Raw genomic sequence first — 16,984 nt, 5'->3', positions numbered from 1 at the left:
ACGCCGAACGTCATCGGCCGCCGAGCCGACTGCCGGTTCCTGCTTCTAGCAAGGCGGCTGTTTATGGACTCTTCCATCTGCAGGGCCGGACAGAAGAGGGCGTCAGATTCCCAGAAGTAGGAGTTACAGATGGTTGTGAGCTGCCATGTGCGGGGAGATTCTCTTAAAGAGGAGCCAGTGTTCTTAACAGCTGAGCCATTTCCCCAGCCCCAAATAATTTGTTTTCTTGAGAAAGGGTCTATGTACACCAGGCTGGGTGTGATCTTTCTGCCTCAGCCTCCCAAATTCTAGGATGACAGGCGTGAGCTACTGATGCTTGGTGTGGTGGCATATCAATTTAAGATGTGTTAATTTGGTTAGGATGTGGAATATTTGTTCAGTAAAGATGTGTTGCATTCTTTTATGTTACATTTGTTTAACTCTGTGACGCTGTGTTACTTTGCCTGTTTCAAACACCTGATTGGTCTAATAAAGAGCTGAACAGCCGATAGTGAGGCAGGCGAGAGAAATAGACAGGGCTGCCAGGCAGAGAGAATAAACAGGAGGAGAAATCTAGGCTGCAGAGAACAGGAGGAGCAAGGAGTGAGAAGAGGAGGAGGATGCCAGGGGCCAGCCAACCACTGAGCCACCCAGCCACTCAGCCATTCAGCCACCCAGCCACTGAGCCACCCAGCCAGCCAGCCACCCAGCCATTCAGCCACCCAGCCATTCAGCCAGCCAGCCACCCAGCCATTCAGCCACTCAGCCATTCAGCCAGCCAGCCACTAAGCCACCCAGCCATTCAGCCATCCAGCCATTCATCCACCCAGCCATTCAGCCACCCAGCCACTCAGCCACCCAGCCACTCAGCCAGCCACAGAATAAGAAGGAAATAAAGATGTATAGAATAAAGATAAAATTTGCAGAGGCAAAACATAGTTAAAGAGAAACAGGATAAGTTTAAAAAGCTGGTTAGAGCTGGGCAGTGGTGACGCATGCCTTTAGTCCCAGCACTCGGGAGACAGAGGCAGGCAGATCTCTGAGTTTGAGGCCAGCCTGGTCTACAAGGGCTAGTTCCAGGGCAGTTTCCAAAACTACAGAGAAACCCTGTCTCGAAAACCCAACAATACAACCCAACACAAAACAAAACAAAAACAACAACACCAAAAAAGCAAAGCTGGCTAGAAACAAGCCAATAAGGACATTCATAAGTAAGAATAAGTCTCCATGTATTTATTTGGTAGGTGGGAGGCAGACCCCCCCCCCACGAGGAAAAAAAAACCCAATCAATCAAACTAACTACAGTTTGGCTTCAAAAAACAGTGTCTCATGTCCGAATGGAGAATAAAAGGTAGAAAGCTTGGCCCGTATATCTTCTTGGTATGCAGTCTTCTGGGAAGGCTGGCCTGGAACTCACAGAGATCCACCTGTCTCTGCCTCTCCAGGGCTGGGATTAAAGGCATGGGCCACCACTGCCCAGCTACTTGAAAATTCTTTCAGTGTATTATTGATGTGTGTTATGTGCCCGTGTACATATACTACAATGCACCCATGGATGTCAAAGGATGGCTTGTAGACTCAGGTCTTGCCTTCCACATTTCCATGGGTCCCGGGATTAACTCTTGTTAGGCTTGCATAGCAAAGCTCCTTTACTCATTAATGGGCCCAGCTTGTTTGCTCCCCCAGAGTCTACTCTTTGTCATTTACAAAGCTGACCGTGCTCCATGATTCTGGTGACACCATGGTGACAGAGATGGGCTCAGTCCTCATTGTGGAGGGCTGGCAATTCAGTGGGGGAGAAAGTGTTTCTTGGGGTGGGGAATGTTAAAAAAATAAGCAGTAGTGCTGAGTCATATTGGGATAGAGAGAGGTCTGCAGGTGCCTTGAGATGTTGTGGACTGTGTAAAGGAGTGTTACATTGTTTCCGCTGCTTTTGTTAATGATGCAAAGACATGTTACATTTGTTTGATTACATTAAGCTGGAGTCAAGAGGCTAGTTGCTGACAGGAAGTGGTAGGGAGGACCTAAGTGTAGCTAGGTTTCTTTAGTGTGGCCTGAGCAGAAGGACGTTTCCCCCTCCCCCATCCCCACCCCTGAAAGACATGAACAAGGAGAAGGTTAGCTATTTGCTATTCAGCCTCTCTGAGCTAGAAGGATTTCACCTCAACCTTTGAATCCTGAGTTCTGTGGCAGGACAGGGATTTTGATAAAGTTGCCTTTAGCAGTCTGGTAGAGCCGGTGGTGCCTGAGGAAGCAATTCCCATTGACGGCGGCCCTTGCAAGAGAACCATGCTGGTAGTTGCAATCGCCCACTGGAACAGCAGTGGCTTAAGGGGTAGCCACTGTACAGAAAGAAAAACATTGGGAAGTATGAGTTCTGGAGCGCCCCACAGCTTAGGACAGATCTGGTGTGTTGCAGGAGTGAGTGTGAGGCCCAGAGCAGAGGGACAATCAGTCTCAGGTAAGATTCTGAAAGATGGCAACTTTTAGAGACCTTCTATTGGAGTCTTCTGGTCCCACTGTCCAGGATGGAGTGTTTGTTTCTTTCATTTATCTTTTAATGCACCCAAATATGAGCGTGCTGCACACCTGTCCGTTGCACACCTCTGGCGTGTCCTGGTGAGCACCTGCATGTGTGTTGATGTAGCAGCCGGGGGGGGGGGGGAGGTGGCAGGCATCTCTCTCTCTTACTTCCTTAGAACAGGGTCTTTAGCTAAGCGTTTGGATCTAAGCTGTAGCTACCCTCTGTAAGGAGTATGGTTTTTCCACCTGCCGCCACTGGTCTTGTCCCGCCGCCGTGCCAGCCCCAATTAACACACAGAGACTCTGTATTTGATATAATCCTGTTGGCCAGTTCCTAGTTTCTTATCGGCTAGCTCTATCTTAATTATTAACCCATTTCTATGTATTTCCACATGGTCTTACCAGCGAAAGGCGGCTGGCAGTTCTATTCTCTCCAGACTCCCCATCTTGGCTCCTCTTTCCTCCTTGTCTCCTAGTCCCGCCTATCTTGCTTTCCTATTGGCCAACAGTGCTTTATTCATTAAACCAGTATGAGAAACATATACAGAATGACATCTCCCATCAACCCTCTGTCTTGGCCCTCCCTCCACTCCTGCACTTAAGCATTGGAGTTGCAGGCATGCACAGCCACAGGTTTTCCTTGCTGGGACCCAAATCCAGGTCCTGGTGTGAGCACACTGCACACTTTTACGATTGACTGAACCATCATCCTTCAGCCCGTTTCTTCTTGCTTTGTTTTGTTTTAAGACACAGTTTCACTATGTAGTCTTGGCTGGACAGCAGAGCCCTGCCTCAGTTATTCGAGACAGGGTTTCTCTGTGACTTTGGAGCCTGTCCTGGAACTCGCTCTGTAGACCAGGCTGGCCTCAAACTCACAGAGATCCACCCGCCTCTGCCTCCCGAGTGCTGGGATGAAAGTCGTGCGCCACCACCTCTGCCTGGCTCAGTTAGGGTTGCTATTGCTATGATCACCACAACCACATCAACGCATACAAAGGACAAGGCTGCACTGGGGTGGCTCGATTATAGTTCAGTTCATTCTCATCATGGTGGAACATGATGCTGAAGAAGTAGCTGAGAGTCCTACATCTTGCAGGAAATAAAATGTGGTCTGTCTCACTGGGAGTAGCTTGCCTCTGCCTCCCAAGTGCTGGATTACAGGAGAAGATTACTTTTACCTTGTTAGATTTTGAATCTTTTTATTTCTATAAATATTCTTGAGCTTTTTGCTGGAGTACAGTTCAGCCTGAGCCCTCCAGACCTTGTCGCTATTCCTTTCCAGTCAGCAGTATTATTTAGTTATTATTATTCTTATTATTACTACTACTATCATTTAGTCAAGGGCTAATCTTACCCAGCCTTCTGTTAAGTTTCAAACCCAGGACAAATAGCTGAGGACCCTAGTTAGCATAAATTAGACCTGGCCTTCAGGTTCTCCCAGCATCCCTCAGTCTCTAGCTGTCACAGGTTATGGCTGGCACACCCCACCCTCCACTCTAACTCTACAGGCCAGGGGCTGCCCTTTCCCCAGAGGCTCTTCCCTATGAAATCCAGACATTTTAGTCACCTGCTCCATGAGTTCAAGGCCAGTCTGGTCTATAGAGAGAGTTCCAGGGCTACACAGAGAAACTCTGTCTTGAAAAACAAAACAAAACAAACAAACAAACAAAAAGTGACCCAGGGCCCTTGAGCTAACTCAGGGGGGAAAGGCCTTATTTTCCTGACAATTTAATTTGCAATCAAAGGGGGGGGGGGAAGACAGCTACAAGATCACTACCTGTTGGTCACACGTCCTGCTAGTCTGGTCCAGGACCAGAGCTCCATTTGGTGTCCTGATGCCAGCATCCTTCCCCACATCCCCCAAGCATGGCTCACTCTTGCCTTCATTCAGGGTCTTCATCTAGCAGAGTGAGTCCCCTAAGGCCTGTGCGATGGCGTCTGCCGTCGAGTCTGCCATCTGAAGTGTTGTGAGCAAGCTGTAGGAACAGTATGCCACACTGCTGTTATTGTTTTCGTTTCTGATCTCAATCAGCCATGACACACCAGACATTACAGGGCAGGTGTCCTGGTGAGTCTGAAGTTGCAGGCTGGGTTAAGTTGTGTTGTCGTGTGTATCCGAGGGTTTGTCCGAGGCCCGTGACAGGGTGTATATGAGGAAGTATAATAGGACGAGAATAAAGAATCCCACAATGATGGAGGCCAAGGCAGAAATGTAGGTGCGTTTGGAAGCAAGTTGTGCCTTCTCATATTCGTCCCGTTTCTTGTAGATTGATGTCTGAGTCTCAGGGAGAGGAGAAAAGGGAAAAGATGGTCTTGAAAGGGTCCTCAGATAGTGGCTGGAGAGATGGCTTGGTGCTTCAGAGCCACCACAGCTCTGACAGAAGTCCTGGGTTCAGCTCCCAGCACCCATGTCTGGGGCTCACAGCTACCCGTACCTCCAGCCCCAGGGGACCTAACACCTTCTTCTGGACTCCAAAGGCACGAAACATGCACAGGCACAAACACATGATGCACATAATAAAAGAAATATTTCTAAAAGGGTTCTGAGAAGGAGGATGAAGTAGGGAGCTGAAGGGATCCAACATGGGGTGCGGGATCTGAATCTACAGGAAGCAGGGAGTGTCTGGGTGGAGAGAGGATGAAGACTGGTCAGTATAGAGTGCTACCTTATAGTAGTACAGAAAGGCTAAGTAACCCAGTGGAAGGAAACAACTGACGGCCAGCGTGGCTAGTAAGCGGTAGTCCGGGATATCTTCAATGGCTCTAGCCCCAGTTTCCTGGTCATTCCGTTTTTCCTCTTTGGCAGGCATAAGTTCAAACACCTGGAATCAAGAGAGTGATTCAGGTATGAACATGGATTTTGGATTTGCCGTTCATTTCGTACTTACTTGCTTCTTTAAGAAAAGATTTGGGGTCTGCAGAGTGTTAAGCCTGAAAATTGCAAGGAGAAAGGCCAAACGATTATCCAGTTAAAGCAAGTTGGGTTAAGTGTTGGCCAGGAAGATGGACACTGGCTAACCTATACCTGGGATTCCCAGAGAATGGTACAGGGTTAATTAGTTTATCAGGTGCTCCTAAAGGAAAACTCCACAAGTATGTACTTCCCACCTTTGTCCACTTGTGGGCAAGCGCACAGCTGGACATACTTCCTGCCTTTTTACTTCCCACCTAACGTCATCAGGCACATCCAGTGCCCTCTTAACGTCATATTTGGTGCAACCGACCTTGTTTTCGGAAGTGAAAACACAGGACTTTCTATCTTACACGAGCAACAACCCTCAGCATTCTAGAAAGTTATCTGTTCTTTGGGCAAGTGGGGTTTCCAGGTTAATTTTAGCCCTTCTAGGGAGATGGTCAGAGGGTCATAGTTTGATTCCCAGTGCGCACATGGCATCTCACAAGCATCTCAGTCCAAGGGCATCTGGCGACCTCTTCTGGCTCCTGCAGGTACTGCAGGGCACTCAGACACGCAGGCAAACATACATATAAACTAAAAAAATAAAGGGGTAAATATTTATTTTTATTTGTGTATGTCTGTGTTACATAGGAGCCCAAGGAGGTCAGAAGGGGCCCTGGATTCTCTGAAGCTGACAGTGATTGTTAATCCCACCAATCAAGAATAAAGACCATTAGCACAGTTTAGAGCCAAATTTGAAGCAATCTTTCATTAAATACTGGCCAGGTGGATGGGCTCTGGCCAGGTCCATACCGGGTTCTTTGGAAATGGCCCTGAATCACAGTTTGTAGTGGCTTAACAAGGAAAACCTCTAATTCACTGGCAACAGGAAGCTGTCTAATGCTTTCCTCTGGTTTCCTATGAGTGCGCACACCTGTGTGCATGTATCACTCTCCCTTACACACAGGCAGGAAACAGAAAACAAAACCAGGTAAGATCCGTAATCAGTCCTTATAAAGCCGTCACTAGAAATTCATTATTCCCGTCTAAAATTCTTGGCCACAAGGCTTCCAATGTCTGCTCTGGTGATATCTTGTTTATGATCTGACAAATAAAGCTTGCCTGAAGATCAGAGTGCAAAGCCAACCATACTAGTTAGCCACACGGGCGGGCAGTGGTGGTACAGCCATTAATCCCAGCACCTGGGAGGCAGAGGCAGGAGGATCTCAGTGAGTTAGAGGCCAGCCTGGTCTACGGAGTGAGTTTCAGGATAGCCAGGACTGTTACATAGAGAAACCCTGTCTCAAAAATTAAAATAATAAAGAAAGAAAGAAAGAGAAACAGAGCTCACACAAAGGTGATCCCAGCACTTGGGATCTCATGCCTTTAAACTCAGCACTAGGGAAGTAGACACAGGAGTGATTTGCAGTTGGAAGTGGTCTGAGGTTTGGTGGAGACGGATGCAGTCTGAGGACAGGATAGCTTTTTGGTCAGAGCATTGGTAGAGGCAAGAACCCTCTAGTGGCTTGTTGCTTTGCTTCACTGATCTTCAGCTATAACCCCAGTATCTGTCTCTAGGTTTTTATTATTAATACCCCAAATAGAATTCGTGCTACAGTATGCAACAACTCTATCGAAGCTCACCCTATCTTTTCCTATGAATCTTCCATGGTCTTCTCCAATCTTTAGCTGTTCACCTATAACTGCCCTCCTCCCCAGCTCATCACATGACTCCTTTAATTCTTTCTTTGACCCCCCCCATAAACTCTTAGCTCCTCCCCATGTCTGCCTATACCCCCTTGTAAGTCTTCCGATAAAGATTTCTAACACATTTTCCCTAACCTTTAAAAAATTTAAAATCTTCCTTTATGTGATGGGTGTTTTGTCTATATGTACATCTGTGCACCAGATTGGAATGATTGATGGTTGTGAGCTGCTGTGGGGGTGTTGGGAGTAGAACCCTGGTCCTCTGCAAAAGCAGCCTGTGCTCTTAACCTCTCTGGCAGCCTCCCTCCCCTTCTGAGCTCCTTCCTGGTCCTTTTAGAATAGCTTCCCTGCAGTGACCCTTTTCTCCCTGTGAACACCGCTCTATCTACTTCCTTAGGGTACCCTGTCTGAAACCCCATTATTCCTCTTGTTCCTCCCTCATTGCCCCCCTCAAAAATTCCCAGCAGGTACCTGGAGCTGACATCCCTGGCCCAGGAAAGCTCTCAGCTACAAGCAGCTCAATAGGGATTACTATGGCAACCAGGCAGGACCTGCCTCCCAGGCTCAGATTTCTACTTCTATTGGATGCTTGCTATAATGGAAGTTTAGTCCTGGCTACTTACTGGTCAGCCTGAGAACTCTGGGTTCCACCTTGACAATAGGTATGTAAATACTTTCTCTTCAACTTCCTTGCTTACCTATAGGTCCCTTCTGAGCACCTTGAAGCTTGGAAAATGACATTTGAGGCAAGAGGGATGTGGGCCTGGGGGCCTCAGGGTGCATTGATTACACTTGAGTGTGTGTGTGTGTATTCCTGTGTGTGTATGTGTGTGTAGTCCTGTGTGTGTGTGTGTATTCCTATGTGTGTATGTATTCCTGTATGTGCGCATTTGTGTATTCCAAGGTGTATGTATTCCTATGTGTGTGTGTATTCCTGTGTGTGTGTGTGTGTGTGTGTGTGTGTGCATTCCTGTGTGGGTGTGTGCATACACTCAGGACAGGCTTGCCTTCAATCTGCTATGAAGCTGAAGGCAGACTTAAATATGTGATCTTCCTGCTGCAGGCTTAGTGCAGGCTAGGCAAGCACTCTCCACACAGAGCTACATCCCCAGCCTCAAGCTTTTATTTTTATTTTCACCAGGCAGGATCTCAGAAGAGCCCAGGATGGCTTTGCTTCAAACTCACTTGAAATCCCAGCTCTTGGGAGGCAGAGTCAGGTGGATCAGGAGTTCAAGGTCAGCGTTAGCTACTTAACAAGTTCAAGGTCAACTAGATTCCATGAGATACCCATCACAGAAAACAAATACAAAAGGGACTGGAAGAAAGATGGCCTAGTTGGTAGAGAGGTCCCCCCTCTTACCAGCCTTTGGAAAAGACTCAGAACCCACTATCTTTGTAAAGGTCTTTTCTTTATACTTGTGTATGGATGTGCATCCGTGTGTGTTTGTCTCTGACCCACAGTGTAAACCTCAGGTGCACGCCCCAATGCTCAGCATTTTTGTGGGTACTGGGATTTGAACTCAGGTCTTTACATGTGACCTCCAAACGTTCTAGCCACTGAGCCATCTCCCGATGTGCCCCCTCCTCCCTTGGTTTGTATGTTTGTTTTTTGGAGAAAGTCTTGGGTAGCCCAGGCTATGCTCCCACTTACTTTGTAGCTAAAGCTAGCCTTGAATCCTCTGGCTGCACAAAAGCCACGTGGAAAGAAAGCCAGGGTTGTGGTCTGTCTGTAACCTCAGCACCAGGGGACAGGGTAAGCGGATCCTGGGAGCTCACTGGGTCAGTCACAAGTTCCAGATTCACTGAAAGACTGTCTCCAAAAGCTAAGGTAGAGAACGATAAAGGAGGATGTTGACCCCTTACCTCCAAATACTCGCAGGCAGACACATACATGTACAATCCTGCTAACTACCAACAGGTGGCCCTGTTGCTCACCTACTGGTCAAATCACAGTAGACCGGCTTTCTTGTTTGGCACTCCTTAGCTGACTCAGGTTGTGTGATCTACAATTCTTCACAGTACAAAAGTCGGCAGACTCTGAAAAATTAATATTCACAGGTTTGCCTCCTCCTCATCTTCCCTCCTCTCTACCCCCCCCCCCCCAAGACGGGATTTCTCTGTTTAGCCCTGGGTATCCTGGAACTAATTCTGTAGACCAGGTTGGCTTTGAACTCAGAAATCCATATGCCTCTGCCTATGAGTGCTGGGATTAAAAGCATTTCCCCAGTGTCTAGCCTGATTTTATCTTTTTTTTTTTAAATTTACATGTATGAATGTGTGCTTGTATTTATGCCAATTGTGTGTCTGTCAATGGAGGCCAGAAGAGGCCATTTGATCTCCTGCAGTTGGAGTTATAGGCAGTTATGAGCCACCTTGACATGGCTGCTATGAACTAAACTCTGGTCCTCTGCAAAAGCAGGAAGTACTCATAAACATTATCGCTCTACCTACCTATCATCTATCTACCTATCTATCTATCTGATGGGGAAGTCCTATATATGTTTCTATTGTCAGTTGATGAATAAAACACTGTTGGCCAATAAGGCAGGAAGATAGGCGGGGCGAGGAGATGAGGAGAATTTTGGGAAATGTAGGCACAGGGAGCCCACCAGAACAGTCACCACATAGGCCACCAAAGGATTAACAGGTCCAGACCCTTCTCTGGTAAGATAAGACCACACGGAAATACTTAGATCAATAGAAATGGGTTAATAATTAAGGCAGAGCCAGCCGATAAGAAGCCCTAGTCATTGGCCAACAGTTTAATAACTAATATAGCACCTGTGTGTTTATTTGGGGCTAATGGCTGCAGGACCAGGCTGGGACAGAAAACTTTCAGTAACACCTACCTATCTATCATCTACCTACATTCCTATCGTGTGTGTGTGTGTGTGTGTGTGTGTGTGTGTGTGTGTGTGTTCTGAGACAGTCTCTTAGACCTAGATAGCCCAGGCTGGCTTCAAACTTGACTTGCAGTTAGGAATGACCTTGAACTGACCTTGCTGAGTAAAGTATTACGAGTATGCACAACCACACTCTGTTTATGCAGTGCTGGGGATCAAACCCAGGACTTCATGCTTGGCCAGCTACATTTCCCAGCCCCATGAAATCCACTGTTATTCTTTGAAATATTCCCCTTTGTCTCTTTTTGATGTTGGAGTCTCAAACAACGAGAAAGCTTCCTGTTTTCTTGATGTTTTTTGTGTCTTCTGTTTGAGACCAGGTCTCATTTATATAGCGTGGGCTGGCCTTGAAATCTCTGTTCTTCTGCTTCTGCCTTCTGAATTTTGGGACTACAGAATTCTTACTGTTCTTGTTTTTGAGACAGGGTCTCACTATGCAGCTTTAGCTGTCCTGGAACTCACTATGTGTTCCTGGCTGGCCTCAAACTCACAGAGACCTGCTTGCCTCCTGATGGCTGGGCTTAAAGACGTGTGACACTATGCCCAGCCAAGCTTTCCATTTTCTTTTCCTGCTCTGAGACACCAGAAGGGTAGCATCTCAACTTGAAAGGGAAGTCATGAAGAGACTAAACATTCATTCAGATTTCTAAATGTACTCCCACCTTAGTAATTAGTATGTATGCTTTACAAAAAAAAGTTCAGGAAATCAGATATGCAAATTTTTCATTTTTTAAAATGTGTATGTTATGTGCAGCTCAGAAGACAACTTTTGAGATCCAGTTCTTACCTTTTACCTTGTTGAGGTAACATTTTTTTTTTTCTTTTAGAGATTTATTATATACAGTGTTCTGCCTGCATGTTTGTCTACAGGCCACAAGAGGGCACCAGATCTCATTACAGATGGTTGTGAGCCACCATGGGGTTGTTAGGAATTGAACTCAGGACCTTGGGAAGAGCAGACTGTGCTCTTAACCATTGAGCCATCTCTCCAGCCCCATCTTCCTTGTTTTTACCAGCCTGCAATGTACTCCAGGCTAGTTAGTCCACAAGCTTCCAGCCTGCCTCCACCTCCCATCTAACCCCAGGAGTGTTGGGCTTACCAATATGACCCATTGTATCCAGAACTCTATCAGTCAGCAAGTGCTTTTAAACACTTCTGCCTTGCCCAGTTTCAATGGCTGACGCCTTTAATACCAGCACTTGGGAGGTAGAGGCAGGCAGATCTCTGTGAGTTAGAGGCCAGCCTAGTCTACAGAGCAGGTTTCAGGACAATCTCCAAAGCTACATAGGGAAACCCTGTCTCGAAAACAATCAAAAGACACTTCAGCCATCTCTCCAGTCCCCAGGGAATGCAGGGTTACCAGTGTTGTGGTGGTAAGAGGATGAAAAATCCATTTTCATGGCTCTGGGTTTCACCTTTATAACATTGTTTATTGTTTCGTCAGGGTCTTGTGTGTTAGGGCTAGTCTTTAACTCACTGAGTAGCCCAGGCTGGCCTTGAACTTCTAATCCTCCTGTTGGTACTTTCCAAATTCTGGGATTATAGGGGAGTGCCATCATTATTGCAGCTTGATTTACTTGGGGTCTAAGCAAACACAGCCCCAGTGAAACCATTATTGACCAGAAAAGCATTTACAAACACAGGTGAAGCCAGAATATTCTTCCAATTTTATTGGGCTAAGAAATGCGGTTTTTTTGTTTTTTGTTTTTTTCTTCTCAGGAAAGAGAAGAGCTGCTCAGTGGCTTACACAGATTTAGGACTTGAGTGTGGCCCTCCAAGGTAGATGGAAACAGCTATGGAGGCCAAATGACAGTGAGCTGATGTCCTGTGGGCAGGTGGCCTCGGTGGGTTGCTTGTGTGTTCAGTTTCTTGGCTGGTGTGTTTCTTGGTTAAGAGATGTCAGAAGCTCTGAGTTTCTTCTTGGTGACTGGTCAACGTCTAATTGGACGTGTCTGTGGGGAGTGGGGCCCGTGCATGCTGGGTGTAGCTGTCATATAAGTAGGACATATGTGTAAATGATGGCTAAACCCGCCAAAATGCCGAATACGTCAATCCAAATAGTTCGAGACGAGTTTAAATAAGCGTCTTCCCAGTCACTGTCCTTATTGGCTTCGTTGGTCTGTAAGAGTGGGAGCATGGGTATGGGTTTCTGAGGCTAGAAGCTCTTGGAAGAAGGGTTGGAGCCCTCTGGGCACTGTGGGGAGAACCCGACCCGAGATAGGTAGTAAGCAGAGGACAGGATGAGCAGTGTCTGGGGAATACTTTTACCTTGCGGCTGAAGTAGAGGCCTATCAATCCAAAGGGTGGGAAAAGAATCACTGCACAGATCGTCATGATGAAATGATTCTGAGCATAAAACCCTAGTTCTTCAGTAGTCTGTGGACGGTTTAGTGGCTTCCTAATTTTGGGAGCGGGGCGTTCTGCAGGACCTGGGGCTACATCCATGATCTCTTCATGAAAAGAGAGACCCTAGCGGCTTGAAAACAGAGACTCAGACCCACCTCACTCCCTGGAGCTCTACCCAGAATCTTAAGAGCTGTTAGGGTCTAAGGCCATTCTTCACAATGGAGTTAAGAGCATCTCCAGTTCTGATTGGCTGCCCTCAAGAGGTGGGCGTGGTCCCACCGCTTTTAGGCACCTCAGGCCTTCGAGGGTGGGGCTAGGCCCTGTGATGGTAGTTCTTGTAACCCTCAAGAGTGGGTTGTGTGGAAGTCTGTCTCTGTCCTCTTCTGCAGTGCTGAGGATAGAGCAAGGCAGGCTCTAAAGAGCAGGTAGATAGATAAGTCTGTAAGAATGCTAGATTTAGCTGGGCGTTGTGGTGCACGTCTTTAATCACAGCACCTGGCAGACCAAGGCAGGTGAATCGCTGTAAGTTCAAGACCAGCCTACTCTACCCAGCAAGCTCCAGGACTACATGGTGAGATTCTATTTCAAAATAAGTAAAACGAGGGTCGGTTTGAGGCCAGCCTGGCCTACACAGTGAGTCCCAGGGCAGCCAGGGCTACACAGAGGAAACCCGGTCTTGATACCGCCCCACCCCACCCCACCCAAAAAAAGTTGTGACTTCCTCAAGATCTGCATTAAAGGTGTGTGGTCTACCTCAAAGATTCAGATTAGAAGTAGATCTCCCTACTTCAAATTGAGCAAAAATAAAATCCCTCACAGGTGTGCCCCTCCATTTCGGGGTTTTAGTTAATTCCAGATGCAGTTAAGTTGACAACCCAGAATAACCATTGCACCGGGTTTCAGTTTCCAGACAGCAAAGACCACAGGGAGAAAAGAACAAGGCTGTCTTTCCAATTCAGCCGGCAGCTTCAGTTTTTCCATCATGGAGATAATCAAGTCTTCCCTTCCCCTTACTCCCGATGGGCTCATCAGAAAACTCTAAGGATGTGCCCAACCCTGGTCAGAAGACCTTCCTTCGAACTTTATCTCTAGGGGAAGATAGTTGGCTCCCTCCTGAGAGCGCCCACCAGCACTTTACCCACAGTGGGAATATGGGGCCCTGGAAAGTAGAAGTAGGAAAGAAGATGCAGAGGATTCAGAGCTGAAAAGAGAGACAGTAAGCTAAGTGTGGTGGTGCATGCTGGTACCCACAGGGCTGGAGGCAGCAGCATCTGAAGTTCAGCATCTTCTTGCTGTTATTTGGCTTTGGCACTATGGTGATGATGGCTTCATGCTGCATGTTGGAAGTGTTCTCCTTTTGCATTTGGAAGGAGTTTGTGAGGGCTGGGGAGTGTGTGTGTGTGTGTTCGTGCATGTACACACACATGTTTATGTTCATGTATGCATGAACAAATGGCACAGAGGCACGGCGAAAACAGAGGTAGGTGTCCAATGTCTTCCTTGGTCACTCACTGTCTTATTTTGTTTTTGGAGGTGGGGTTTCTCTGGGCTACCTTTGATCCCAGCACTCAGGAGGCAGAGTGAGTCCGATCTCTAAATTTGAGGCCAGCCTGGTCTACACAGCAAGTTTCAGGACAGCCATGGCTACACAGTGAAACCCTGTGTCAAATCTTCCCTCAAAATAATAGTAATCTTATTATTTCTACTAATTCTATTCCCCCCACCCCCAGGCAAGCTTTCCCTGGGTAGCCCTGGTTGTCCTGTAATTCACTCTGTAGACCAGGCTGGCCTTGAACTCACTGAGATCAGTCTGCCTCTGCTTCCCACCACCGCCCAGTTCCTGTTTTCAAAAAAGATTTATTTACTCATGTGTAAGAATTACATGCAGGGCCCCCAGGGACCAGAAGGGAGCGTAAGACCCCCTGAAACCAGACCACAGATGGTTGGCATGGGTGTTAGGAATTAAAAGGAGGCCCTCTGCAGGAACAGGAAGTGCTCTTAACCACTGAGCCATCCCTTTGTTGGGTCCCAGGGACACGAAAATAATGGGGGACAGACCACTGAAGTCTATCTACCAGAAACAAACTTTATTCCAGACACCCAGAGCAAACAGAGACTTCCAGCTCTCTGGGGTCATAGTCAGAGCTGGGACTTCTGACTCTGTGGCAACAGAAGGTTTGGAGTCTCTTTTTGTAGTGAGAGCCAAGCACCTGGAGTGTGTCAAGGAGCTGTTACAATTTTGAGGTTAGGCTTTTGGGGGAGAATTAAAGGAAGTTTTTACAACTGTGAGTTTAGGCCTAGAGTCACATTACCTTGTAAGATTTACAATTTTTGATTACAGGGTTAGTTTAAGGTATTTGCCAAAGCCCATGCTCTCGTGACACAGCGGCCTTCCCTGAAATTGGAAAAAATACAAGATAACACAAAGTAGAGAGAGGGTCACATAGAGGCAACAGCTAAAGGTTAAAGAAATAGGGGCTAGAGAGATGGCTCAGTGGTTAAGAGCACTGGCTGTTCTTCCAGAGGACCCGGGTTCAGTTCCCAGCACCCACATGGCAGCTCACAACTGTCTGTAGCTCCAGTTCTAGGGGATCTGACACCCTCACACAGATGTACATGCAGCCAAGACACCAGTGCACATAAAATAAAAAAATCAATACATTGAATGAAATAAGAATAAAAAAATGTAAAGGCATCTAAGGCCAGAGGGTCATGAAGAGGCAACAAGGCACGGGGGATGGCGTAGAAGCAAGTGTTACAGGGTACCCTTTGTTCTCAGTAGCTGTTGACTGTAAGGAAAGAGCAAGTCTTAAAAGTTAGCCTTTGTTCACAGTGGCTGTCAGCTCCAATTTCCCCAGAATATGTGTAGACTTACAAGTTTCGTATTTCTGGGCTCTTCACTTTCAGCCCCTCTCCCCTCCTCTCCCCTCCCCTCCTCTCCACTCCACTCCCCTCCTCTCCCCTCCTCTCCTCTCCTCTCCCCTCCTCTCCCCTCCCCTCTCCCCTCCCCTCTCCCCTCCCCTCCCCTCCTCTCCTCTCCTTTCCTTTCCTCTCCTCTTGGAGGCTGTCTTGGAACAAGCTCTGTAGACCAGGCTGGCCTCAAACTCAGAGATCTGCCTGCCTCTGCCTCCCGAGTGCTGGGATTAAAGGCATGCACCACCACCTGGCTCCTGTTCTAGTATTCTTACGGCTAGGCTCGTTGTCTCTCCATGTAAACAACGTCATTCACTCAGCCACAGGCTTGTGTATCATGTCCTTGAACCCTTGCCAAGTCTCTTTCTTAGATTGATGGGTGAACGCTTCCCACAATCCTAGTGGCTATTTCCGGTTCACTGCCTGGGTTAGGTGGAACTTGTCTCCTCTTCCCATATGTCCTTTCTCTCCTGGAAAGGTTTTGTTTTCCTTGCTCTCTCTTGGTTAACTTGGCTGATTTCTCACAGCTGACAGTTTCTTCTCTGCCTGAGTCCTAGTAGCGCCCAGACAGCAACAGCCGAGGATACAACCCCTAGCAGTCAACTCTGGAGTGCAGTGAGCATCCTACAAGATTCCTCCCAAATAACGAGCCAATCCAGAGTAGGTGGGGTGGAGGAGTTTAGGGGTTTTGAGTCTTAGAACTTGGGGCCAGTTAGAACTGGCCCAGTAGGAGCTGGGTGGTGGTGGTGGTGCACACCTTTAGTCCCAGCACTCAGGAGGCGGAAGCAGGTGGATCTCTGTGAGTTCGAGGCCAGCCTGGTCTACAAAGTGAGTTCCAGTACAACCAGGACTATGCACAGAGGAACCTTGTCTTGTAAAAGCAACACAAAACAAAACAAAGAGTAGGAGGGGCTTTGCCTCACCATGGTAACCACAGCAGGCAGAGAAAGTTCCCTTTGGCCAGGAAGAAAATGTCATTTAGAGGCTCCTTGTTTTTAGGTTCTAGGCATTTTCTGCCCAGAAAGTGAGAAGACTTATAGGCCTGAAATCCCAGCTGAGGCAGGAGGATCATGAGTTTAAGGCTAGCCTAGGCTACAAAGTAAGACTCTGTCTCAAACAAAATAAAAGCAAAAATATCTCCCCAGAACTAAAGCCTTGAAGGCTGGAGCACTGAATCCTACATAGGACTCAGTTAATGACCCAAGGAGCCATCCAAGACCAGGACTTTGGCCAGGTGTGGTGGCACACACCTTTGATCCCAGCACTCAGGAGGTTATAGAAAGCTTTGCTAGGCAAAGTGTCTGGGCTGGCATCTCTGGTTCCTTAGTGTCTGTATCACCTCTGACCAGGACCTTCTGGCTTTCATTGTTTACATGGAGAAGTCAGATGTAATTCTGATAGATCTGACTTTATGTGTTACCTGACCTTTCTCCTTTGCAGGTCTTAATATTCTGTCTTTATACTGGATGTTTATTGCTTTGATTATCATGTGGCGAGGGGACTTCTTTTTGTGGTTCAGTCTATTTGGCGTTCTGTAAGCCGTGTCCTTCTTTAGGTTGGGAACGTTTTCCTCAATGATTTTGCTGAATATGTTTTCTGTGCCTTTGAGTTACACCTCTCCTTCTTCTATGTCTATTATTCTTAGGGTCAGTCTTTTCACGGTGCCCCGGATTTCCTGCATGTTTTGTGTGAAGGGTTTGTTACTTTTAAAGTTTT

The 16,984-nt window shown here is 47.2% G+C and overlaps 1 protein-coding gene across 1 annotated transcript; it reads right to left on the bottom strand.

Moving 5' to 3' along the window:
* Positions 1-11,850: 11,850 nt before the first annotated feature.
* Positions 11,851-12,454, bottom strand: Pmis2 (PMIS2 transmembrane protein). The gene is made up of 2 exons (XM_051207680.1): positions 12,278-12,454; positions 11,851-12,128 (listed from the first exon to the last, which is right to left on the bottom strand). Exons 1-2 carry the CDS (start codon positions 12,452-12,454, stop codon positions 12,000-12,002), a joined length of 306 nt encoding a protein of 101 aa, XP_051063637.1. The 3' UTR covers positions 11,851-11,999.
* Positions 12,455-16,984: the final 4,530 nt, after the last annotated feature.

Source organism: Phodopus roborovskii, unplaced genomic scaffold (genome assembly GCF_943737965.1).
Source record: "Phodopus roborovskii unplaced genomic scaffold, PHOROB, whole genome shotgun sequence".
Taxonomy (NCBI): Eukaryota; Metazoa; Chordata; class Mammalia; order Rodentia; family Cricetidae; genus Phodopus; species Phodopus roborovskii.
Note: the sequence above shows the minus strand (reverse complement) of the source record. Positions and strands in the feature narration are given on the sequence as shown.